Source organism: Apteryx mantelli, chromosome 2 (genome assembly GCF_036417845.1).
Source record: "Apteryx mantelli isolate bAptMan1 chromosome 2, bAptMan1.hap1, whole genome shotgun sequence".
In the NCBI taxonomy this organism is placed as follows: domain Eukaryota; kingdom Metazoa; phylum Chordata; class Aves; order Apterygiformes; family Apterygidae; genus Apteryx; species Apteryx mantelli.
In genome coordinates this window covers 160071250-160097353 of record NC_089979.1, presented here as the reverse complement: position 1 = coordinate 160097353, position 26104 = coordinate 160071250, and the positions used below count along the sequence as shown (strand labels likewise).

Below are 26104 nucleotides of genomic sequence, written 5' to 3'. Positions count from 1 at the left end.
CCATTGTAAATAGCTGTCCTTGTGACAGTGTCCATCCAGCAATTGTGGCACAAAAGCATTATCTGCAATGAAAGACACATTCAGAAGCGGCACTATTGCCTCTGTCAGTAGTAGAAGGTAGAATTTCTATTATCAGTATATTGATTCCAATCCTGTAATGTGCTTTTAGATCCCATTAAACTCTTGTAAAAGTGCATTCACCAGAAGTTGAAAAAGGTACTTAATAATTTGCACATTAGACCTGCTAATTAGGGGAGCTATGCAATCAACCATTTTTCCCCAAATAGCTTTAGCTTTTGATAAAGAACCAGGTAATGCAGTGATGTTGCAGCAGCTGTTGGATTAGCTGCATAAAATGGTAGCCAGTAAAAAGTCTCTAAAGAATATCAGTTATATATTTAGTTACAGATTCCTTCAAGTAACTGTATTGTATATTTTAATTTTTCCTTTTATCTTGTAGGTTAGAAGGTGATAAAATGCTTATAATAAGCTTAAGTTAACAAGTTCAAGAAAATACCTTCTCTTCTTCGGACCTCTTACTCCCTTACACTTTCCTCTCTCTCACACTTTCTCTCTTTCTCCCCCCCCAATGAGGAAGGCAAGTTTTGTGTCTGTCCTGGGAATGAGAGGAAGAGATTCAAATATGTACTGCTACTCCTTCAAAAACATTAGGTTCTGTACTCAGAATCTTCTCAAACAATGATTCTTGAGATTATATGGATCAGAACAGTCTGAATGTGCTCAGAAGACTCCATAAATGAAGGCCTTCATAAACAAATCCCTAGAAAAGCACTTTAATATATGAGGCAGCGGTTTCTGTGAAATCCAAATAGTATCGAAGTTGATCTCAAGATAACCCTTTTTTAGTTTTTTAAAGTAGATGCAAATGCCATTTCTGTTATTGAAAATATATTGACTGACAATAGGAGAGTTCTTTGCCTTTAAATTCTTGAGAGAAAATTTTGAAGCCTTAAAAATGATTATGAAATCTTTTGTCCTGGCAGCTTCTTTACTAGGATACAGTGGCTTGGATGAATGATTCTGGAGGTTTTTCAGAAGCAAAATATTTAAGTTGATACTGATCCTTCTCAGGCAGATTTATAACACTTATGGCAAATGCATTCTTAGGCATTCAAATGCAAAATCCTACCAGGGACTCCTGCCTGAACATCTGGAAGGCATATGCTAGGGAAAGAAAGAAAAGCTTTATTTACTTATTTTCAGAATAGTGAAAAAATTTAGGGATCATCTGGACAAAAGTGACCAGAGACCAAGAAAAGGGGTAAAATATTCTCTTTTGTACCATGAACAGGCTTGTAGGAGTTCTTAACCTTATCTCAGAGTGCTTTCTGAAATTGCACCAAATGTGTGTCTTCAGTCTTCAAACATAACAAAGCTCTTCATACTTCAGAATACCTAGGTGAAAGGTCCCTTATTCTTTCCTAAAGTATTTCCCACTTTACTCTCCAAGTATTCCCCTTTTTTCCATTAGCCTGGGAAGCAGCTGCCACTGCCAGATTTGTACGTGGAGCACCTAGCATTAAGTTCCTCTGCCAGTAGAGACTTCCCATTGCCTGCCTGTAATCACATTACAGAGCTGCTTTGTGTGACAGATTATTCTCCATGAGCCAGAAAATTAATTTCCTGAATTGATTTTGCTTGGCCAATTGCATGTTTTTCACTAAGCTTTTTTGATTTTATTGTGACTGTTTATTTCAGTATTACTCTGATGTCTGAAAACTTATTTGCAGTAAGTATAATAGTGTAACTCAATGCTCACCTGAACCCAGGCACTTGAATGCCAGCATACAGAAAATACAGGGATTTACTTGTTTTTTACAAACCTTAATATTTGTATGTTTAAATAGGAATATAAATGTAAGTTGGGCACATTTTCTGGAAGTAGGTTCTCACGGAAACATGTAACTGAATTTATAGCCAAGAGAAACATTAGTGCTTAAGAAGTGCATGCAACAGTTGTTTGAGGTGTATCTAACCATGAATTTTGGAGGCCTGATGCAAAACTTATGTGCACATTTCTACAAGTAGGGAAGTAGCTTTTCTTGCAGATTTTTAAACGTGATATTTTTCTATCCCACATTGATATTTTTCCTTCATTTTAAAGATATACTGTGTCAGCACGGACTAGAATTCAATTATCTGTGGTATTATCTGAATGTTCCAAATACCTATTATCTAAATAAGATGTATACTTTCTTGATTGCTTTTTAAATATATTATTTTGATAACTAACCAAATTTAAATGAAATTGGTTTGATTTTTCTTTTTAATTTAGAGTTACAAAATAGAAATTAGGTGATGATGTAAGTATGCATATTTTGAGGAAGTTTTCTATTCTCTCACCTCCTGCATAACCTGTGTTACTATTTTGCACCATCTAGTGGTAAAATTGAACGGATGAAAATAAAATTCAAGCTGGTAAATCTTTTAAGACATGATAGATTGTGTTGTGACCTTTTTGAAGAGGAACTGTTTAACAAACATTCCTGACATTTAGAATTGAGTGGGAGTTCTACAGTAGTACGATTAAAACACTGTGAAAATAAACAATGAGTGAAAAGTGAACTGCACCTAGATTAATCATAGTTTTATTGCCAGCCCAAACTTTAGCATTTTCTGTCTTCTGCTTAACATCCTTCTTACTCTTTGTGGCATAATGTATTTATTATTCCTGCTACATTTGTCCTTTTTCTCTCAGACTGTGGTGGTACTATGACACAGTGCTGGTAGAATTAATCTCACATTTACAAACTCTGCGAATGGGTAGTGAGATCACAGGAAAACTCTGTGAGATTCTGTTAACTGAATGCTGTAGTTTTATCTGTGGCATGGGCAGTTACAGTGTCGGTAGGGTTTTTTTGCCGTGAATTGTTGCTAGATCAGAAACCAAGATTTGCTACTTTGAATAAAAATGCAAAAACAAAAGCAAAAAAAGTGGTTTTTTTTTCTTTTTTATATTTTTCCTATTTTCTTTTAAACAGTAGTCCAAAAGAATACAGCACTTTCTCTCTCAGATTTGCAGTATGAGCATTGCAGGGAGAGAAAATAGCTTTCATTAGACAATTGATACACCTTTCCCTATATCCTTAGACCACCATAATTATAATGCAAACATAAGCATAAGTTGCTTTGTGTCCTGCCCTCTATTTAGTGGCTTGCATGGAAGGTTAGCAATTTGGATTCTAGTTCACCAAGTGCAGGGATGAATGCTAAATACAGTGGTTTCTAGAACTCCCTGCCAGTAGTTCCCTTTTACCATTTTAGAAAGAAAGTCGGTTTGAGCATCTCTCTACGTAAATACTGAGAGACCTAACAAAAAATGTGGTATGCAAAAAGAATAATAACTATTAGTTTGTTTATTGATGGTGCACATATTTTTAAGAGAAACTTGGTAAGTTAGGTGCTATAAATATGCTTTAGTATGCCTGAATTCAATGTGCTCTTCAGAGAGAGAAATTTTATTTGGTGAAGCAGTGACAAAAGAACAGGTAATGATGCAGTTGTGATATATATGGATATATATGTATGGATATAATTGGAGAAGGAAAAGAAGCTATAGGACAATATTGTTTAAGCTACAGGACAATATTGAACTTTCAAGAAGAATGGATATTAACCAACTTTACCTATTGGACTGGAACTGGAAATTATAATGTTTCTAATCATTAGATGAGTGAAATTATTGACAAACTTCCTAGCAACAGTACTAAAAGGGTAGCAGGTAGAACATGGCAAGTTTCTAACCAGCGTGGTTACCTGCAGTATCAGGAGAGAAAGCTGGGCAACTTCTCATCAGATGTTTCATTTGTGGTCTGGACAATATCCCCTACCTTTCTAAATACTCCTTGGGGACTTTATCAGGAAAAGAGTCCACCTCAGGCCAGTTAGTGCAGACTGGTTCATGTCTGCCATGTACGGGGCTGTACCCTCCGGAGCAGGCAGCTGCGCCACACACCAGGCTCTGCAAGGGGTGGGCCTGGAAAAAGCTGTCCTGTCGGTTGTGTCCATGAGTCTTGGTGAAGGGGACTCGCTCAGAAGAGAGCAAACCCATGTGTGCAGTGCGGGTTGCCACGTGATCAGGGCACAACACCGAGCAAGCGAGATTGACACCTTCATTTTATTTAATTCTTCAGGGAGAAGGACTTGAACATAGCAATTCCCACACGCAGAGGTGATGTGTAATATTGGTGAGTTCTTTACTGTAGGCTTAAAAAAATTGAGAAGCTTGCAGCTGAAGAATTAAAGTGGGAAGTACGACATATTTTTAACACTCATGGTAATTCAGAATTGGCCTAATTTATCAAGGGAAGTGGTAAATACTCCATCATACGGAGTCTTTATACCAGGATTGCCTGTCTCTCTAAAAAATGTGTTCTAACTCATCTGTGGATTTATTGAGTTAAATACAGGAATCTCTATCTAGAATTCTCTGGCCTGTGTTATCTGGGAGGTCGAATAACAGATCTTAATGTTCTCTTCTGGCCTTAAAAATCTATGAATCAGTAAAAATGTGAATGCTCAAAAGTGCTACAGATTTTTCATCGTAACACTTTGCGTTTTGCTTAGTACTGGAACAGCTCACATTTTTAGGTAGCATGTTACAAAAGAAGCTATTCACAATTTATGTTTAATTCTCTGTGTTGTAAAGATGCGATCATTACCATAGATCAAAATGCATACAGTTTGCTAACAGTTGGGAAAAAAAAATCCCTGACTTCAGAGTGTAGAAAAATAAACTTTTTCTTAAGGTTTGAGAAGGTGAACACATCTCAGTTTTTCATTTTTTTTAATCCTCTTTTTAGTACTCTCTTCTTATTGGGCTACTCAGCAAAACTAGGCTCTTGTAGTAAAAAAATGTAGAATATGTAAAGATCATTAATGTTTTAACAACTACTACCCATGATCCTATTGTAAATTGTTTTGCATCTTAGTACAGTGACAGTATCTTTGTTTTTTTACTATAAATTCTTCCATGCTGATTTATCTTGATGTCCTTGAAGGACAAAAGCTAAGCTTCTCGGTAGAATGATAAGATTTAGGTCTTTTTTTTTTTTCTTTTTCCTTCTTTTTTTTTTTGTTTTTTTGAAAGTACTGAACATGTGTAAGTTAGCTTTACAGCAGTATGAATTTTGAATGCTTATCATTCTGTAAATCACCTCTGTATCAGAATCTTAATTTTGACTCAGAGGGTACTGTTTTTAATAATGTGATTCTGCAGAGTTCACTTGCACCAAACAGTTCAACAGAAGAATATAGCCAGTCAAGCTGAGCTTTCCTAATTCAACTGGAAGGAAACAGTGATGTGTGAGCCTTGTGCTTCTACAAGCTACTCTATATCCCAGGGCACTTACTAGCAGCAGTGAACCTAGGGGAAAGCTCACATTGGTTTTACCAAGGGGAAGATTTCACCTCAGTTTCTGTTTGATTTGCAATGGTGAATTTAGCGTTAAACATCATCTCTTACAAATGAGCTCTGATACTGCTGAATCTACTTACCTTCTGGTAATAGACCACAGGGCCACGTGGTCAGTTCTATGTACTTGCAGCTGAAGGGCTTGCTCTGAAAACTGGGCACCATGCACTGTTCTCTTGCACTTATGAGTAAACAGAAAATAACTACACTTGTAATAATCTTTTATCTTATTTTGAGGTGAATATTCTTGAGTATATTCTAGTTACTCTCAAGTATATAAATCACTTACTGGAATGTTTCGCAGTTTGGTTTTCCATTTGCAGCACACCGAATTAAAGTTTACCAAGATTTATGAAAATTGTTATGTTTATAGGTGGTTGAGCTGAAGCCAGGTGGAAAAGATATTCCTGTCACCAGTGCTAACCGAATAGCATACATCCATCTGGTGGCAGATTACAGATTAAACAAACAAATTCGACAGCATTGCCTTGCTTTCCGTCAGGGGCTGGCCAATGTTGTGAATCTTGAATGGCTTCGAATGTTTGATCAACAGGAAATACAGGTATTTTTGCTTAAAACTCCTAAAACATTTATTTCAAACTGCAAAGAAACATTTAATTTCTGCCTGTAATGTAATTGACCTATTTACTTTACTGTTAGGTTTTGATATCTGGTGCCCAGGTTCCTATTAGTTTGGATGATCTTAAATCTTTCACAAACTATTCAGGTGAGTATATTTTACTTAAATAAAAAATGTGTTATGACTGATTCAGGAATAAATAAATTTGCTTTTCAACCTAGCTTACTTTTTAAAAGAAGTTTTAGGGTCCTTGTGGCTAGCTTGCTGGCCAAACTCTCTAGATAGCTGCCTGAATTTCAAAAGGTTGGGAAAAAATAACACCAGATTTTATAAATGTGGGGATATATAGGTATGCGGTTTATTGTATTCATGCACTTAAATACCAGTTTGCAGACAGATAATTAGAGAACATGTAATTTTCTAACTGGAAGTTAGTCAGTGGTTGTGTCTAGCTGCCCTCAAATTAAGTCTGCAAACGATTTGAGGATGGTTGTTTCTACCAACACATTCAGATACTTTATCATTTCTCAGAAAGCCTGAGGGACTGCTTATATTCTTTCCCTGTTAGAAATGCTTAATTCATTTTCCCTGTATTCATCATGAATGTAACCAAAGTGTAGCTAACATATCGTAAGTTCGCATCCTAGCTTACCTCAAAGTAAGTTGGCTTATGAAATAACCTCCTGAGTCTTGCACATTTTGCGAATTCTTGCAGTGAATGACAATAATCCATAGTTCCTAGATAAATACTAAAACACTAAACTAAATAAAACTAACTTAAAATAAACAAGTAGGGTTCAGTGGAGAAAACTGCAGTTAAGAAGTTGAGGTAGATGGTATGTCTAAGATAAACAATGAATGAGAAACTCTAAAAATGTAATGCTCGAAGAGATCTGTAGATAATGGAGGTCAGCCATGTAAGCCTGCTGCTTTTAATATTCTCCCCAAGCTTTTAAAAATTGATGCTAGGTTTTCCAAAGGGTTTCTTTCTTATATAAAACTATTCTATCTTTAAATCATATAAATCTCATCATAGGTGGCTACGCAGCAGACCATCCTGTAATAAAAATATTTTGGAGGGTTGTGGAAAGCTTCACTGATGAAGAGAAACGCAAACTACTCAAGTTTGTAACAAGCTGCTCTCGACCGCCTCTTCTGGGGTTTAAGGTATATGTCTTCGTGAATTTTGCTTTGTCGATTTCTGTAAATATTAATATGACAGTTGTGATATAAGCTTTATTTGTCTGTAGGAATTTAAAATATGAGAAAAATGTCCCTTTCTGACTACAGATAACAGCTTCAATGTTTGCGCTTGGGTATAATGAGTATAGTTTTAAAATATTTCAAGAAATATGAAGTAGGCCTAAAAAAGCATTCATTATAGCATTGGTTAAAATGCTTGCTCTTTGTCATGAAAGATCCTTGCAGCCATGCTTTGACTGTGTTTCATATTAATGAATAGAAGCAGTATTGCCACCACCTTCAAGGAAGAGATTGAGTTAAGAGTAACGTCTTCAAAATTGGGCAAAGGAGGACTTGGGATATATCAACAGCTATTAAATAAAAGCATTTGAAGCTGGAGATTTATTTCTTATGTTTCCTTTGGGTTAGCATTTGTATGTTTATAAGATTATTCCTTATATCTAAGTATTTTGCTACTATCTTTAGATTGATATTTACAGTGAACCTTAAGCATGAAGAAAATTTTGGTTTACTGTTTATAAAACCAAAGAGAGACCAAAGCAAGTTGAAAACATTTTGAAATTAAATTCTGGGTATACTCTAACCGGAAGTTTCAGTTGGGCTGCAAAATTCTGGCTAAGAATTGGCCTTGGGCATCATTTCCTCAAGAAATATGGGAACGTTCAATGCTTTTCTGCAATTCACTGGAAAGTATAAATCGCTTAATAGCAACACCATCAGTTTTAGTGTGGTGCTCAACAGCATATTTACTGTTGTACTATTTAATAAATTAATACAAAGGTGAACTTATCTGGATCATAAATACAGACATTGTTTCATGCAATTGCTTACAAGTAGAAATATGATGAGTTGCTTTGTTTAGCTTCCTTAGATGTGTTGCTAAACAGAGTGAAAGGACTTCTCACATTATAAGATAGTGTGATGTAATATTTAATTAGCAATGGATAGTAACTGATTTTCTATGTTTATTAAGTAAAACAGGTAGAGGAACCCATAACAAATGAATGCAAGTTTTGTGTGAGCGCTGAAGGTTTTTTTAGCATTAGTATAATTTTACGAAACAGCTATACCTTACTCTATTATATAGTGGTATGAATGAGCATTTTCTCATCATATAAATATTTCAGGGACAGATACTAACATTTTATATAGGAACAGGAATTTCAGATGTGTGTAATAGCCTGGAGGTGGAGACAATATATTTGGAATTTTACACAATTTTTTCTTGCATCATAGACTGAAAGTTCATTCTGAAATAGTTAGCATTTAAAGTTTCAAGTTTGTAATTGAAAGACAAATATTAGAAGAATTTCTGTCTCTCATCTCTAGGAATTGGGCACTTTTCCTGTGGCCAGGGGTGACACATGATAAAGATGTCCCATGTAAAGAACACAGCCAAAAAATGCACCTTTCTCTCCCCACCCAACTCTTAGATATCTGTATTATTTATCCATTTTTCCCTTACTGAATTAAGCAAACTTAATACTTAACTTAATACCTACAATTACTTAATACTTACAAACTTAATACTTTCTAAACTTCTAATGATTTACTTTTTTTCTTAAATACAAATTTCTGCTGGAAAACAGAAAACATTCCGGTATTGAAATCCCAGAGTTATCCATTACAGACCCCAGCCACCTGAATGATTTATGATATCTAAAAGCATTAGTAGGTTGCCATACAGGATGTGGATTTTTTTTTTTTTTTTTTTTTAAAGGCTGTAGAGCAATTTCAAAGCGGAGGAGTTTTCACTGCCACATTCTGCAGGGAAGAATGGCCTTTACAGCTTTAAATCCTGCTACATGCATCTATGCCCGTAACCTCCCCCTATGCCCTTATGCTGCAACCTAACATTGTCGTCCTTCCTCAGTCTTGTTTATTTTGCTATTGTTTATAAGCTGATAGGGGGATGCGGATGCAGCACTGCCACTGCAGTGCATGGACATTTCAACCTGATGTGGGGCATAATAATTCTGTAACCCTTTATGCAGTCTCACCCTCCTCATAATCCCTTCAGCTGTTGTAGCCAATTCTGTGCCATGATGTTAAAATATGGATTGGCAACATACCCTCCAACTTAAATGTCTATGATCTGTAGCTGAGCTAGACTCATATAGGCACCTAGAGGAGGAATGGGCACCTTGAGTCAGTAATTTAATTTGACTGTTCTGCATGTCTACTTCAGGATGAAATGAATCCCTTTAACAATAAGGTGAGCTTAGGGTGACTAGATTTGGATATGGAGACAGTGGAAATGGCTGTTTAATGATATGAATGCAATCTAAGGTATTAGTTGATTGATTACTTAAAAGCCTGCAAGTATTACTGTTAAACTCTCCAGTCCTGTGTGAATATCACTGTGCAGTCTCCTTATTCTAGCAGCAAACAGGATTGGATAGCACAGGGGGAAGAAGAAAACTGTGGGATGAGATCAAGATGGATAGAACAGGGCATAGTTAAAAATCAGTCATGTAATGAAGGGAGAACTGGGAAACAATTGTGTGGGAACAAAGTAAAAGTCTAAATTTATTAACTGCCTTTTTAATTACAAGAGAGAGCAGGAGATGCAGATGTAAACTCCCCAGTTCTGAGGCAGCCATGTGACATTGGAAGAGATGTCGGAAATGACTCCAAAATCTAAAAACATTAAGGCCGACAGTGAGACATTAGAAGCAGGATGTAGTGAGGCCAAATGTGTAAAGTAGAGGAGTGTGTGTACTTTGGAAGTGGGCCACAGCCTGGCTTTAGCATACTTGGTTAGGAAAAATGGAAGTAAAATAATCATAGCATTTTCAGCGTGGTAGCAAAAAGTTAAAAGAACAATTCACTATAGAATGGGCTTGAAAGCTAAACCACATGCAACAGTCTTGGCAAAAGAAAGCAGAGTGAAAAGGCTTTCCTGCTGCTTTACTGGACAGCACTGAGCAGAAGTTGGGTGCACAGCAATGCAGTTGCATCCTGTTAACGTGGGTTTGCTGACAGACCAAGGGACCGAGGACTGTTCATCAGACTGACAGTTTCAGGGGCTCCATAGAAACAGTAAGATGCAAATGTTTGCCAGAAAAGGAAATGGGCAACTGGTATTGTTGTGAGCAATAATGTTTCGGTAGCCTATGGCAATATGTTGTTTAGAGCTTTGAAGGTGAAGCCGTGGAAGTGCTATCACCAGCCAATAACTGTCTGAATTTCTTTGAGGGTAGACTTTAACACAAAATATCTTTTAAAATTGTTTGCAGTTTGGATACTACATTTTTCTGTGAGGAACACAATTTCTGGTTCTCATTCTAAAATCTTCTGCATACTCAACTGTAGAACTGTCACATTTTGTTAAAGTTAGTGCATGTTAATTTAAGATAAAGAAATGTCTTGACATTCATAGCTTACAGATAGCACAGTCTAGCTTTGCATCATTAAAAAATTTAGAACTCTCACTGCCAGATTCAGACTCAGAATAACATTTGCTAAAGCTAATTAAAGTTTAATAAGTTTAATAAATGTGATTGTTACGGATAAAAAAAATCATTAATGTGTGGTTGAAAACTGTTAAGTTCCAATCAGGCCACATAATAAATGGATGATGCTTTTCAATTCCAAACTATTGCAGTTTCCCACTGTACAGTATTTAATTATGCAACAAATGGTGCCCTTGGCATGACATTTCAATTTAGAACTTCATTTTTCCATTTTTAAAGCTAAAGTAGGGGAATTCAATTAGCATTTTGAAAGGAACACTAAAAATGCAGCATTCTAGCCATGAAATACATTTTAAGGCCTCCATTTGAACAATAATTTAGCTTAAAGTCTCATTGACCTTCTGCCTTTGGAGCTGGGATTTTTTTCCAGTTTCTAAAATCAGAACTGTTATAGCTCAGCAAGCATCTGATGAAATGAATACTCTCTTGCCAGCAAAAGCAGTGCTCTAGATGTTAAAAAAAAAAAAAAAAAGTCTTTTGCACTATCATCTTTCTCAGAAGAAGAAATTAGATTTATTAAAATAATTAAAACATTACATATAAAAATGTCTGTTCCTCAGATCCATGCTTATCACATCAGAAGAATAAGAAGGTTTTGACAAATTTATATCATTACAGACTCATTATGCACATCTGTATCATCCCAATAACTGCTGAATGATTTTATAATCTTTTAGCACCTGAAGAAATGCACAATGTAATTGCTTTAAGTAAAGTTGGCTCTTTATTTGGAGAATATGAAGTATCTCTTGATTCAGAATATTATAACCACAGTAGTGTGTATACTTGCTTAATCTTACACATGAACAGATCCAATGAATTCATTAGTACTGTTTGTCTCCAAATTCATAAATTTTAGGCATGCTGAAAGATTAGTTTACACTGAAATTTCTTTAGGGAAAGAACTGCCTTTAACCTGAGTATTGGATAATAACAGACACGTTGAATTTAACAGTGAAAATTATGATGATTATATAGTGTGGTGTGTAGAAGGAAAATGGTGGTTTGATACTCACCCAGACTTGAAGAATGTATTTTATATATCTACAGTATGCTAACAAACTAAAGCTCAAGAAGGAACACTGAAAGGGTATGTTTGATAATGCCTTGTTTGGGATTTTCCTCTGGATGCCAGAGAAAGAAAGTGACATGGTAACATGAATTTATCAAATTTCTGTTTACAGCCTGCCTGCTCATTAACGCTCTCTTCCTCTTCAGGGCATCACTTTAACATGACAAGTAAATGCTCATATAGAATTTGTGCATAAAAGCAGGATACTTTTAAAGTCTAACATAAAAATGTTCAAATCAACTCAGCACATTTCTTTATTAGCAAGAGCAAAATTGTTTTTGTTGGTATTTTTGTGTCCACTGAAACAATGCCAAAATGGGAAGAAAAAACAGAAAGTAACTCTCAGAAGAAACTATGTCATTATACCATGCAAAGTGAACTTCAAACATGGCAGAACATCCTTTTCCATTCATCTCCATTACTTCAGTGGTCTATAGTTCCCTGTGTTAAGCATGTATTTTGCACTGTGAGAAAACTTCAGTGTAACTGGAATCTGTCATTTACTTGTTCCTACAAAATAACCAGCATCCGTGTGCATTTGGAAGGCTTTGTAAGAAAAGTCTGAAGTTGTCATGAATCATTTGTTTCTCTCAAATGCAACAAAAATCTTTTTGCATGTGGTTGTACTACTTTTATCCATATCACACTTCACTGCTTTTTTAGCACCATGTATTTGCAGAATAGAGTGTATGAACAATAACATTTTTTCCCTCAGAACCAGATAAAACAGCTTTGTGTTTTGCAATATAATGGATTTTGATGGGTGGGGGAGGTGCTACACAATTCAAGGGCTTTTGGGGGAAGCTAGGAATAAAAATGCCTTTTGAATATGTCATTGTGACTGATTTTAATCTAAGCATTTATTTCCTAGATGTCTGTGCCAGCTGTTATGGGTTAGATTTTTGGCCTGTATATATTTTTGATACGTTTTTTTTCCTGTTGCTTTTTTTCAGGAGTTGTATCCTGCATTTTGCATTCACAATGGAGGATCTGATTTAGACAGGCTACCCACTGCCAGTACCTGCATGAACTTGCTGAAGCTTCCTGAGTTTTATGATGAAAATCTTATGCGGAGCAAGCTTCTTTATGCCATTGAATGTGCTGCTGGATTTGAACTAAGCTGAGTTGAACTGATGCTTACGCAGATGATCTGCAGAGGAACTAACCAGTGCCTACTCCATAAGCAGCACCCATACCCAAGCAGTTTTAAGGGAATTCTGTCTAGACTTCTGCAGCTCTTGTGTCTGATCAAATGCCCTCAAATAGGTTTCATTTTTTAAACACGATTTGTTAGTTAGCTTTCATTAATTAATATTACATTGACACTGCTTTATGATTCAAACTAATGAATGCTGTGTGCAGTGTGGCTGTTTTCTGTGTTTACGCGAAGAAAGAGCACATTTAAAGAACAGTGACATCTCAGTAAAATTAACCAAAGATGAAGCTTTGGCTTTGTGCTGTTCAAATATAAATAACTTCACAAACTGGCAATAAAGTTGTATACCATGCAGCACACTGGGATGAGACAGGGCTAACATCCTGTCATTAATCTTTTAGATGGAAGTGAAGCAGATGTTTGCAAATATCCCAGAACTGAGGTTGAAAATGCTCGTTACTGATAACCCAACATCTTTACTTACGTGGTAGAATTGTTTACAAACTGTAGTTGTTGCAATTAAGACAGAACTGATTTTGTTTTATACTACCTTCCCTCAAGATGGTAGGCACTGAGATAAAAACATTTATAAACAATATTTTATTTGTGCTTTCTGAAATACCTTTGAGAAATCGGATTCACATGCTTATTTTGAGTTCAACTTTTGGCTGCATCATTATCACTTGAACACTGTCGTAAATGGATGCGACTATCCATGTTTTCTCTGTTCTGTTTCTGTCTTCTGTGCCTGTACAGTTTTTTTTTTTTTTTAATGTATCAGACTCCTATTGCATACCCAGTACATACAGAAGTCATGACTTTGGAAAAATATACATGTAACAACTATTAAAATTATTTGAACCAAAGTTATCAGGCTTTATCTTTTATATTTGAAGCCTGTGGTGTTCACATTCCTTTTCCCTACCATTTCTTTCCATCTTAAATATCATATCTTTGCTATAGACACTAGTCAAATTCATTATTTTTTGTGATTAAACAGCTTTCGTATCCATCTGCCTGCAGTATTTCTGCTAAGAAAAGTAGGTGGGAATATGCTGCTTAATATAATTTGATTGCTGGGAAATATTTGGTTTCATATGGAAGGAACTGATTCTCTAGTAATAGGCACATCATTGGGTATTCATATGTAAACTGCAGTCAACTTAAAAAAAAGAATTACAGTTCAAACTGTAAGATTCATAAACAAGTGTGTCCCTCTGAACTTTAGTTTTATATTTTAAATCATCAGAATTTGCAATCAGATTTGTATTCATCTCTTATGCAAAAAAACTATTTTGCTGTTACTGGAAACTGTTTGATTTCATATTTAATAAGCAGTAACCAGCAATATCCTTTTAAATGTGGGGAAACTGAGTGATTTTAAGATGTTTACTAGTATCCATATAAAAATGTATAATTTCTTAATTCGGGTAATAAATGAAGTGTTAAAATACTATTTGTAGTCTTGATGTACAGAAATAAAATGATTGGTTTTCTTTTTGGTTTTGCATTAGGCTTTTTTATTTATGTTAAATGTTACATACCAACCTATTCTTTACCCCAAAATTGGTTTCTTGTATATTTTTCTACATAAATTATGAAACATATAAATAAGATGAAAAGAAATCAGTAATAGTGCAACTGCCTCCTAATAGCAAAACCTGAATACTTCTTTCACATAGCATTATTTATTTTATAAGCTAATGCTTTAAATATTTTGAAATTATTTTTCAATTCCCTTCTTTTGCTACACTGATAGTGTCGTATTTGTATGTTGTAAAATGCAAATTAAAATTTTCTATTAAATATCTGTATTTTGAAGATTGTGTTGGAGTCATGCCACATAATCATCATAATGTATAATTTCTGCTTTTGTAAAAGGAGACAGTGCATACTATTCTTATCTATTACCATGACCACAAGTTCAACAGAGAGGATGGGATGAAGATTTTCAGATAGGTGTATAGTCATGTAAATGGAAGAATCATGCAGTTGTACAAAACTTCAGTAGAGGCTTTGAGCTCACTGAAAATACTCAGACTTTTTAATTTTTTCAGTATCTAGGACTTACTGATCTTGTTTCAGATATTCTGTACATTGAGTATGAAATTCTGACATATTGAATTCAGTGGGATTGTAGCCTGAATTTCATTTTATGCTTTAGGTCAGCTGGAAATCTGTGCTGCAACAGCTTGCACCGCTTTTAGTATCCAGACTGCAATAAGAGGAGGATCGGGGCTTCCTTTGGCAACAGATGTTTTTACTTCTGACTGTCAACTATTTTTGTACAGTCAGGATGAAGTATGAGTCCCTACTTTTCAAAAATCTATTGCTGGATATTTTAAAGAACCAGAGATGGAAGTATGAGAAATAATACAGGTATAGCTAATCATGTCCTGAAGAGCTAAGTGGTGTAGATGATCTCTCATGTAGCTCTTACATGGCAAGCATTGCTTATATATGAAAACGGATTTTCTGTTTTTTAAAACACAAGCAAACTGTCTCCCAGTTACGATGCTCTCAGAGTTTAGATAGACAGGAAGCATTTTGCATGTAACCTCAACTGATGCTGTAGTTTTTGATCATCAGAATTATGGCAGTACTAATTATGGTTTTACAGTTATTTTCTGTGCAAGACAATCCTTCCTTAATTTCTGTACTTCAGTGTTTTGTCCTCCTATTTCAGTACTTGCCTTTTGAAAAATAATAGCATTTTCTGATTCTTTTGCAAATAACTAAGAGAACACTATACATTTGCAAACCATTTTAAAAACATTTTTGTCAAAGTTTATCTTTAAAATGGAGGAGAATGTGAACTCTTCATGTCTCCACAGGAATAAAATTGGCACTTGGTCTGTTTATCTTGGTGAGAATTTCTCTGCATGTAAGTTTAATCCTATTAAGTGGTCTTTAAAAAAGAACTGAAATGATCTTCCATGTTAGTTAATTTCTGTTGCTTTCCATCATGCCCTGGTTCCACAGTTGTATGAATCTTGCAAAACTGATTCTTCATTTCCAGGGAGGATTTATGTCAACACACAGGAAGGATTTGGCCCCAGCTTCATAAGTTAACAAATGAGCTGGTAGAAATTTGATTTGAGCAACAAGGATATCTTTGGTTATTTTTGTATGGGGTGCTCCATAATTCAAATAAAATGAGTTTCCTGATGCTATTAGCAGCAGTCCGGACTGTTTGTTTTGGCATCACCTAAGTAAATCTAGCAGAAACATCCTAATTTGATCTACAAAGGGGTTTGGAACTCAAAATATTTTAACAAGGCCAGTGAGCTAATGCTAAAATTCAGTTTATTTAAACCAAAAGCTATTTGTAAAATGCCAGTGAGCCAGCACTTACTCTTTCCACCACTGAAAAATAATACAGCACAGAAACAAAAAAGAGCTGTTTTTCTTGGAATGTTTTGTTGAAGCTGTAATTTTTTTGTTTTGTATTTATAATTATATGCAAAAACTTTGAAACATATTTGCTCATATACATGAATCTGTGTTAATAAGAATTTGTGATGTAAATGCTTATTACTATTTTTTTTTTTTCATGATGCTTTGCCTGTCAGTGAAAGAGAGAAGAAATGAACATGGTCTGTAAAACTGATCAGGATATCTATATTTTTATTGACTTCTGCTTTTGTGAATAAAACAATTTGAGTTTTCTCGAAACTTTGCAGAAACACTTTTTTCTTTTGTTTTTGCAATAAATTTGGCATTTTCTGACTAAAGTTTGACAGTACTGGAATGGGTTTTAAAAGGGAAGCTAATATAAACCCTTGGTCTTGAAGTTACCACTGCTTCATGATGATTTGTAACTTCAATTTTCAAGCTCTAAAGTTCCCACTCTGCAGTCAAACTGCATCTATAAGGTTTAACTTTGTTTCAGTGTGTCTTTCAAAAAACTTACTTAAGATCAGTGACCCCCCCTTGAAAAATATCTTCAGAATCTTTGGAAAGAACAAAACTCCCTTCTTCCATGGATGAAAATATGAGAAACTATAATTCACAGTGAAGAATATTACTCTGTCAGCAAGCAAGTACAAAAACATCTCCTTCAGCTTCTTCTGGATTTTCTCTTGCAGTATATATGTGGATCCCTCTGAAGGTGTAATTTAATTTCTCTCTCCTTTGACATTTACAGTTATCTGCTTCTCTTTGCTTTTCTTATTTTTCCTGTAGCTAAACACACTTCTAATTCCTCAATGACATTTATAAAGTTAGTATTGCGCATGCTTATTTTGGAATGCTTTCAAATGGCCCTGTATATTCTTCAGTTACTATGCCACTAAAAATGTGGTTTACAGAAAATTATCAAAAACTGATCTTGTAAGGCACTTCATAATTTAGATAAAGGTAACATGAATAGAACACAAATGCCCAGATTTGGAGGTATTTCTGTATGTACCTAGTAGTCTTGTAAAGCTAGTAAAATTTCTGATGTGCACAGAAAGACAACACAAGGCAAAAAGTGGTAACACCAGTTGAATACATTTCACAGAATCACAGAATGGTTGAGGTTGGAAGGGACATCTGGAGATCACGTAGACCTACGCCCCCACTCAAGCAGGATCAGCTAGAGCAGGTTGCTCAGGGCTATGTCCAGTTGGCTTTTGAATATCTCCAAGAATGGAGACTTTACCACTTCTCCGGGCAACCTTGTCTAGACTTCGACCACCTTTACAATCACTATTTTTCTTATGTTTAAAAGGATTTTCTTGTATTTCAGTTTGTGCCCATTGCCCTGTCACTGAATACCACTGAAAAGAGTCTGGCTCTGTCTTTACTTCCTCCCACCAGGTATTTATACATATTGGTAAGATCCCCCCTGCTCCTTCTCTCCTCCTCAGTGCTAAGCAATCCCAACTTTCTCAGTCTTTCCTCATATATCAGATGCTCCACTCCCTTAATCATCTTTGTGGCTCTTTGCTGGAGTCGCTCCAGCATGTCCATGTCTCTCTTGTACTGGGAAGCCCAGAACTGAACGCAGCATTCCAGATGCATCTCACCAGTGCTGAGTAGAGCAGAAGGATCACCTCCCTCGGCCTGCTGGCAACACTCAACTTAACTTGCATTAGGTTGCCGTAGAAGACATTTGACTTTCCATTCTTGTTATCTTGAGGCAGTACTTTCTTGAAAACAAAACTTTTAGATCAGCTTTACTCCATCTCGCTATCGGTGTCACTGATTCATTCACAAGAACATATCTTACAAGAGTTGTAAATTCTGAAGTGCATGGAAATCCATTCCAAGAATAATTCTGTCTTGTCTTTGGAGTAAAGAATAAAAGCAGAGAATTTCCCTAAGAAAAGCAGAAAACATTCAACTGACTCAAATCTATTCATATTATCTAAATAGGGCTCTGTTGGCTTCATGTAGGTTGTTTGGCAAGATCCAAGCAAAGAATTCACAGCACCTTCAACTGTTTCCATAGATTTTTTTCCCCAAGTTTCTTTTAACTAATCAAAATATGTATCAAGTTTGATCTTGTTTCCTGTGCAGATTGTATCTAGAAATGGCTGCAAATGGACTTTTGCGGACTTGCGTAGGACTGCAGAGTAAGCAGACTACTTACTACTTACTTACTTACTACTACTTACTCTTCCTTGTCAAATGGCTGTAGATATGGATAGTTTTTAATAAATGGCACATACCAAGAGCAAAGGTTGGATTTAAGATTTTATATTTTAGCATTTTCAACTTCTAGAGCTGCTGTATCTTTCCAAGGATTTTGCAAATTCATTACCAACTGCAAAATAACAGAAAGATCCAGGAAAAATGAGGTCCCTATTGTTTTCATGGCTTTGTATATATGTAAGCTAAACATTCATATAGAAAAATATAGGATTAATGCTAAATGTTAAATCACCTAAATGTGTATTTACTTCTTCCTGCACCAACAGTATCAAACATCTAGTTCAAAGGTGCAATTTCTTGGTCAAATTCCTGTAACTTTGCTGTCTTCTAGACGGGATGGATGTAAGGTCAGTGCCCACAGCTAGGTGCAATCCAGAGAAGTGTGTCACTTACAAAACCTTAGAAACACGTGAGTTCTCACTGGCAGCAGTGGGACTGCTTGTACATAAAGGCATGCACAGATGTCCTGCTGGTTTGATTTTGAGCTCAGACTGCCAAAGGATGTACTTTTTGACTGGGATACTACCTTCTGTAGTGCTTAAATCTACATTTCATTGCCAGAATAGTTGGTCTCCAAGGTGAGGCTAAGTTTACCTGTCCACAACTCTGTAGAAAACATGTACTCTGTCAGCAGTGTTTGCTAATGTATTTATATGAACCACTTGCTGAAATGTCCTACTATATTTAAGATAATTCTTTTCTACATTCCCAGAGCAGTTGTTAGTGCATTCTGTATAACATTTGACTGAAAAGTAATTTTACATACATTTCTATTTTATTCTTTGTTTACAGTTACACATAGTTCTTGATTGCTGAAGAGGGAAACAGGCATTCACCAGATGGTGTTACTTCAGATCATCTTGCTACTTCTGTTTACCCAAATGTTAGATCTAGGAAAAACAGCTCTCATCAGTTGCTGTGTAGTTTTTCTGTATGTTGTCAAACACACCTAAAGAAGCTAGTTCCTTCAAGCCTTTGTATCTTTTCATTACAGCTCTGCCTATTGTCCCCCCCCACACACACACTCCTTCAGGCAAGCAGCAACAGAGCTCAAAATTCTAGATATCTTTTAGATTTTAGCTATCTATTTTAGATAGCTACCTATTAGATTGAGTGATTGATATCTATTTCATCTATTGATGAAAAAGTACACAGAATTAATTTGGCATAGGCATATGGATAAGAAAGTGTATCATAGATCAAGTTAATGAACATAACTGCAGATCAAGTTGTGCTTGCAAGGAATAAGCACTTGCCATAAGCTGTGAGATCTGACTGCCCACAACTGTTCTTAGATTGTTGTCTTCACACCCTGAATAATCACAAGAATATGCCTGATGTTTCATGAGGAACTGGCAAAAAACCCACCTATCCTGAATTGTGTCAACTACTTTTAAAAGCATCCATTCAGCTCAAGCTTTTGGTTTCAAAGAGAAGTCCAGATAAACTTGCAACCTCTTGATTACCTAAGAAACCCCTTGCCAATGAAAATTAACGTTGTGCTCGGCAGAAAAACTCTGGAGACTGCTAATGAAAATTGGTTATTTTGTGCTTTTAATGCTTTTACTTAAAGTTTTAAACATTAGGTGTATTGCCCATGTTTCAAATCTAATTGTTTCTGATAAGCTATAAGCAAAAAGTTAACACATATTTAATTAAATGGCACTTTCCAGAATTACTTTGTCTGTAGTACTATAATTAAATGATATGAGAACAGTCTTTGATACATATGCTCATATTCTTTGCTAATTCCAAAAATAGAATCTGTAAATCTGTAAATAGAAAAACTAGATGCATTAAGCACCAGGCCAGGAAGGCCACAGCCATTACCACATCCAAGGGACTAATATTAATACGTCTCTAATGTAGCATTTTCAAGCATTTCTTGTGTTCTGATGGACTTTTCGTAATTGACCTCCATAAGTCATAAAAATGATTAAAAAAAGAATCTGGGAACTATGCGAATTGCTAATACCTCCTGGAATGATGCCACCTGATTTCCATCATTAGGTTACACCTAGCAGTTAGGCCTGAATTCATCTCACTTAACTTCAGTCATCTGTAAGGTGGCTGTCTAGGCACTTCCCAATGAAAGAAAGAGGCAACCCAGAGACAGAGCTCTGGAGTGCGGTTCTTTCTTTACTAACATGTATCTATAAGGTGGGTGGAATAAATCATGCCCTGGAGGTGTCTCCTCCTTCTGTCTCTTAACAGTTAGAGGGCTTAAACTAGATGCTTAACTTTTAGACAGCTGAAGTTATATGAAGTGAAACCAGATCTTTGCCTCATGTTTTCAGGTGAGAGTTGAAAATTCTTGAACAATGAGGATCCTCTGATAATAGAGTTTATTCTATCTTATGACTCAGTATTTGGATACCAGCCCAGGTCTGCCTGAATCTTTGATACCAGCTTCTACAGACCCACCACACTTTATCAGCTTTTGTTATCTGAATGTTAATCCCAGCCCTTCTCCCTGCCAGAAATATCAGATTTATTGCTCTTTAACACGATATTCCATGCTTTTGCTGTGAGCAACTAGCCATACAAGCGTATATGGCTTTTACTTTGTACTTTTGCAAATGCCTCTGTAAAACTGCAGAAGCTTTTCTGAATGCAAAAGCTTTTCTTTAGCTTTATTAGACATATCAGTAAGTCTAATAAAACATGTTACTTCTTCCTACAAGTCCTGCCTCTAAAATCTTTCCCACAAAATTTCCTTTGATAAGGAGGAAGGTGGTTTTGCCTCCTTACCTTATGCAGTTCCTCTTCCTTTTGGCTATCTACATTAACTTTTTATACAGAGACTGCAAAGTTTTCTACTGTATGGGAAACATTGACACGGCCAGTTCTCTTTTAAGAGCTTTCATGTAAGACATCTAAATATGACTGAAGATAAGAAAAGGTTTGAAAATAGTTCTGAGAAATAACTGAAACGAGTGTGACTAAATATAGAGATCAAATCTCTAACCATAGGCCAGAAATAGTTTATTGACTTCTTGGGGAACTAGTCAGCCCTGTCTTGTGGCACATAAACTATGTACCTTAAATGAGAGAAAGGGGGCTAAAAAGGTGGTTCAGTAATAGCTACCTATAGTTAAAAACGTTGTTTAAGAGTGTGTTTGTGCAAAACTAGACTTGGTTGTTTTGCTGAGGCTTGAGTTTAGAAGAAGCAGAAGAGCTTGTTTCAGCTACTATGTCTGTTTTCAGTGGGCTTCCTTGACTCTGCCCTTGAATATAGACTTGCTGCTTGTACAGTGCATTTGGGACCCTATGTCTGTAGGCTCAGTATGGTACCACGTGCTCTCAGGGCTCCTGCAGCTGTGAGGTTAGGAAGTGGACAGGCCAGCCAGCATGGTGCATGTCTAAGACTGCTCTTTAAAGCAAAGTAGTCATAGCCACCATACTTGTTTTGAGCTTCAGGTGATCTAGGAGAAGCAAAGACTTTGCCTAACATGTAATAGTTTAGATTTCATTAGCCTTGAAAATCTTGCAGGTTGAGCTATCAGTTGAAGATCTGAAGCAGTAGAAGATGGATGTCCTGCCATACCAGGCTAAGACAACAAGTGCAGTGGGCAGAGCAGCATGCAAGCAGCATTTCCTTTCCTGCTTACCAGAAGCAACATTCTTCTGATCAGAAAACAAACAGAAGCTAGGAAAACAAGACCATGCATATATATATTCTTGAACCACTCTTGGATTTATGTGAAAGGTATGTTTCTCTATTAAATTCTACAGGAAGTAGAAATATCAAAAAGGATAAAAAGCTGTCGCTGTGCACTTTTTGTAAGTTGGTCCTCTCAGTTTTGTGCTTGCAAAATTACTGTGAACATCTAATCTACCTCTGTGCATGAAAATATTTGTAGGGTCAAACCTTGTAAAGATGACTTCAAATGGAATGATTGGTCATTTACCAATAGGGGGAGCTTGAGACCACAGATCAGGAGTAGAGACTTCTCCGTTTGGTAGGAGCTGAGCAATCTGATGGATGTTGTGTTAGAGGAAATGTCAGCTTGAAGTCTCTGGAGTTATTCCTCCCTGCTCATAAAAGCTTCAAATATCCTAAGAAAGCCCTTAGCTGCTACTGCTGTCCCTTTGTTTCCTAACTTCACCAAGTCCACTGAGGTTCCATCAGCTCTCGGTCTCAGTACTAGCCTGACAGACACTGAGCTGCTTCTTGCAGAATTGGTTTGAATTTGCTGCATTGGGCTCCTGCCTGGGTACAGTGCCAGAGCTGACCTAAACCTGTGTTTATGAAGCCCTGCACCAGGATAATACAGTCTCCCAGAACTGAAGCATGGGGGACAATCACGTTAAGAGGCTCTGCAGAAACCAGCTCAGGTGTGGTAGGGACAAGCTGGGGTCATGTTGTTTTATTATGTAAGTTCTGAGGATGCTGACTTTGTGCACTCACCCAAATCTCTGCAGTGTGCTCTGCAGTACAACCCACAGTACTCCATCTGGCTGGCTTTGTCATTTGCTGAAGTTCTTGCAATCTCCTTCCTTTCCCTGTAACCCAGAGAATGGAAAATTAAATGTGAAATGCACAATGTAAAACTAAAAAAAAAACCAACAACCCTTCTTGTTATCTTTCAGTGTTAGATAATCTCAGATATCATGGATAATGATAGTAAGTTGAAAAATGTGCACCAATAAAAATATCAATATTGGGGGTTCCCCCTTGTGAAAAGTCTCAGGAAATTTACTCATATCTCACTCCTAAGACAAGTGCCAACCAATTAAAAATATTAAAAGATAATTGTTACCTTTTGTTTCTTCCTATAACTTTTTTGGAAATATTTATTTATATTTTCTGTGTTTTGCTGTATAAAATGCCAGACTGGATCTCATACTGCTAGCCCTTCCCTCAGCTGTGAGCAAGGCATTTCACCTTTCTTTCTCCAGCTGCAAAATAGGTCTCAAAGCCTTCCCCATCATTATACCTCTGTCTGAACAGGAGGGCTAGGCAGTCTAGCGTTAGGACAACAGGGTGAAACAGTGAAAATCTATGGGCAAATTCATGCAATGCTATCATACCCACTACAATTGTATTTAAGCAGAAATAATACTGATTGCATTCACGTAGAGTGTCATGATTTCAGTGCTGTAGTTCCATCCAGAATTACACTTCTTTGCCAGTCTTGTTCTGCTTGCGTGGCTAAACAGAAGATTCAACAGTCTGGATCCATCAGGCTAGCACTTCAATACAAATTCTACTCTCTAAAAAAGCAAAATAACTGCCTCATTTGCTGCTACTTGTGTCTTTACTTCATGTGAGACTTTTAAGAGATTAAAGACATAATACTGTGTTCTCACCTGTCATTGTCTATGATAGGTTGAGGAAAAACTTCTTTATTGCTACATCAAGAAATGTTTAAAGAATTAGAGCAAGATTTTATATAATCTCCTCCCAAACTACAGAGTACTGATCTGCAGTTTGCCCTTGCACTTGCTAAGCCTTGAATCTTCTGAGGTTTGCAACTATACCTGTTAGAAAGAGCCAGTCTAACCTACAGTTCTTTTTTTTTTTTTTCCAAAGTGGGTCAAAAACTTTTTGGACTTCACAGCTAATTGCTGATGAGAAACTTATACTGGTGCTAGATATCTCTCTGATCTAATTTAAGGACTTGTTTTCATGACCACAATTTAGCATAAAATCTCACTGGAGCTAAATTTCTTTTGAAGCCAGGGCTGTCCTAATAGTTACCTTTCTGATTTGTATTAGGTTTCCCTCTGTCTTATTCCAAGGTTGCTTTTTCCTTCTTGAACTGATATGTCTTACTCCCACATAAGCACTTTTATCTCCAAATTCCTGAGTAGCCTTTCAATTGACTTTATTTTGGGAGCAGATATGTTTTAGGTTTGGCAATTCTATAATTTCAGTTCGCAGAGCCATAAAACAATGCCTTTTTGCAACTTCTTTTAAATGAAGGGCAAGAAATACAATTTTACAGCAATTTAAAACATGGATAAACTCCAATTTTTTTGAAAATGGAATCATTATTTGGCAGCCTCTGCTTTGCTTTCAGCCCATGACACTCAGAAAACCACAAGCTCAAATATGACCCAAAGGATACTTAAATTTCAGACAGCACAATGTGGACCACAAAGGAATCTGTACAGGTGCCAGTTAGAAAACAATGAAAGTAGCCTTAAAATTAAGCTACGGGGAAGGGTTACAGTTTTTGAGGCTAAAAAAAAGTAGCGCATGTGGGGATTTTAACCAGCCTTCTCACTTCTAAATGCCCAGGCTTACCCTTCCAAATACTGTTTAATTTAAATTATGATTTCTCTTCTTTTCGCCCAGCAGCACACCTGGACGTGGTGGTGTTTTTTGCGAAGAAGAGCAGGGAGGGCCCCCTTTTCCCACCCTGTTGAGTCGCTGACGAGGCTCTTCTCCCCCCCGCGGCTCCTGCGAGGGAGGGGCCGGCACCCGCGGGCACACGCAGCCCTCGGAGGCCGAGCGGCCGTTGCGCGGGGCCGTTCGAAGGCAGCCGGCGCGCGCGCGTGCTGCGGCGCCGCGGGTAGCCGGCAGGGGGCGGGCTCCTCCCGCGCTGCTGCGCGCGGCGCCGGGCGGGCCGGCCGCGGCGAGAGCACGCCGTTCCAGAAACTTCCGGAAACAGCCGGGCGGAAGTGACGGCGTCGCGTGACGAGACTTCCTGTTTGCGGCCGAGGAGAGGTGCTGCCGCTGCCGTTGCGCTGGGCTCCGCGCGGGGAGGGTAACGGCCGCGCTGCCGAGGCTCCGGGGCCGGTGAGTGCTGGGCGCGCGGCGGGACGCGGCCGGCCGTGGCGGGGGGCGGGGGGTCCGGCCGAGGCCTCGGCTCGCAGCAGCAGCAGCAGCAGCAGCGGTGGTGGTGACGGGGCCCGCCGGCGCGGCTCGGCGGCCGCCATGCTGCAGGCCGGCGCGGGGGCTCCTCCGGCGGCCGCGGGGCTGTGCGGGCGGCCGCGCCTGGGAGGCCGCAGCGAGGGCTGCGTGGGAGCGCGGGGATCCCCGGCGCTCGGGGGCGGGGAACGAGGGAGCCGCCCCCGCGGGCCGCGGCTGCCTTGGGCTTATCCCGGCGCTCGGAGTGGCGGAGCGGCAGTTCGGGACTGCGGAGCGGAGGATCGCGAAGCACCTTTGCCTCCTCCTGTTTGCGGCAAGCGGAGAAGGGCTAGGAAAAAACACCCGCGTTTCCATTTCTGTTTGTAGCGGTTGTTAGTAGCAAAAAGGTGAAAGGGGGGGGGGTCTCTAGTCACCCTTGACTTTTCTGAGTGCCTCGAACAATCCTTTTACTTGAGCTTCTTTTATTCGTAGTTTACTTTTTGGCGTATTTATAAATTGAATGTAGCTTTTGATTGACTTTCGGATTTTTTTTTTCTCAATGGGAGTTGAATTCTATTTTGCTGTTAGTAACTCAGAGTAGGGTCAGTATGATGTACTGTATGTGAAGGCAGTAGTGGTCATGTTGTCCCAACAGGGATGGCCAAGTTATAAACAGCTTTGAAAACTGTCCCTGAAAGGTAAAGCAAACGGTTCATGTCGTCAGTGTTTGCAGGACTTCTGAGA

The 26104-nt window shown here is 37.6% G+C and overlaps 2 protein-coding genes across 4 annotated transcripts in view; both read left to right on the top strand.

Annotated features, from left to right (window-relative positions):
- UBE3C (ubiquitin protein ligase E3C) overlaps positions 1 to 14422 on the top strand; it is an 84569-nt gene extending 70147 nt beyond the window's left edge. For 2 of the 3 annotated variants that reach the window (XM_067291934.1, XM_013952577.2), the window contains 4 exons: positions 5808 to 5996; positions 6095 to 6161; positions 7051 to 7181; positions 12719 to 14422. In XM_067291934.1, coding sequence (XP_067148035.1) covers positions 5808 to 5996; positions 6095 to 6161; positions 7051 to 7181; positions 12719 to 12889 — 558 coding nt within the window. In that variant the 3' untranslated portion in view covers positions 12890 to 14422. Of the gene's footprint in view, positions 1 to 4154; positions 4209 to 5807; positions 5997 to 6094; positions 6162 to 7050; positions 7182 to 12718 lie in introns of those variants that run through there. The other variant, XM_067291935.1, reaches the window with a different exon arrangement.
- A 10793-nt stretch (positions 14423 to 25215) lies between these two features.
- DNAJB6 (DnaJ heat shock protein family (Hsp40) member B6) overlaps positions 25216 to 26104 on the top strand; it is a 61867-nt gene continuing 60978 nt past the window's right edge. The window contains exon 1 of the mRNA XM_067291932.1: positions 25216 to 25309. The gene's annotated coding sequence lies outside the window, so the exon portion shown is untranslated. The remainder of the gene's footprint in view (positions 25310 to 26104) is intronic.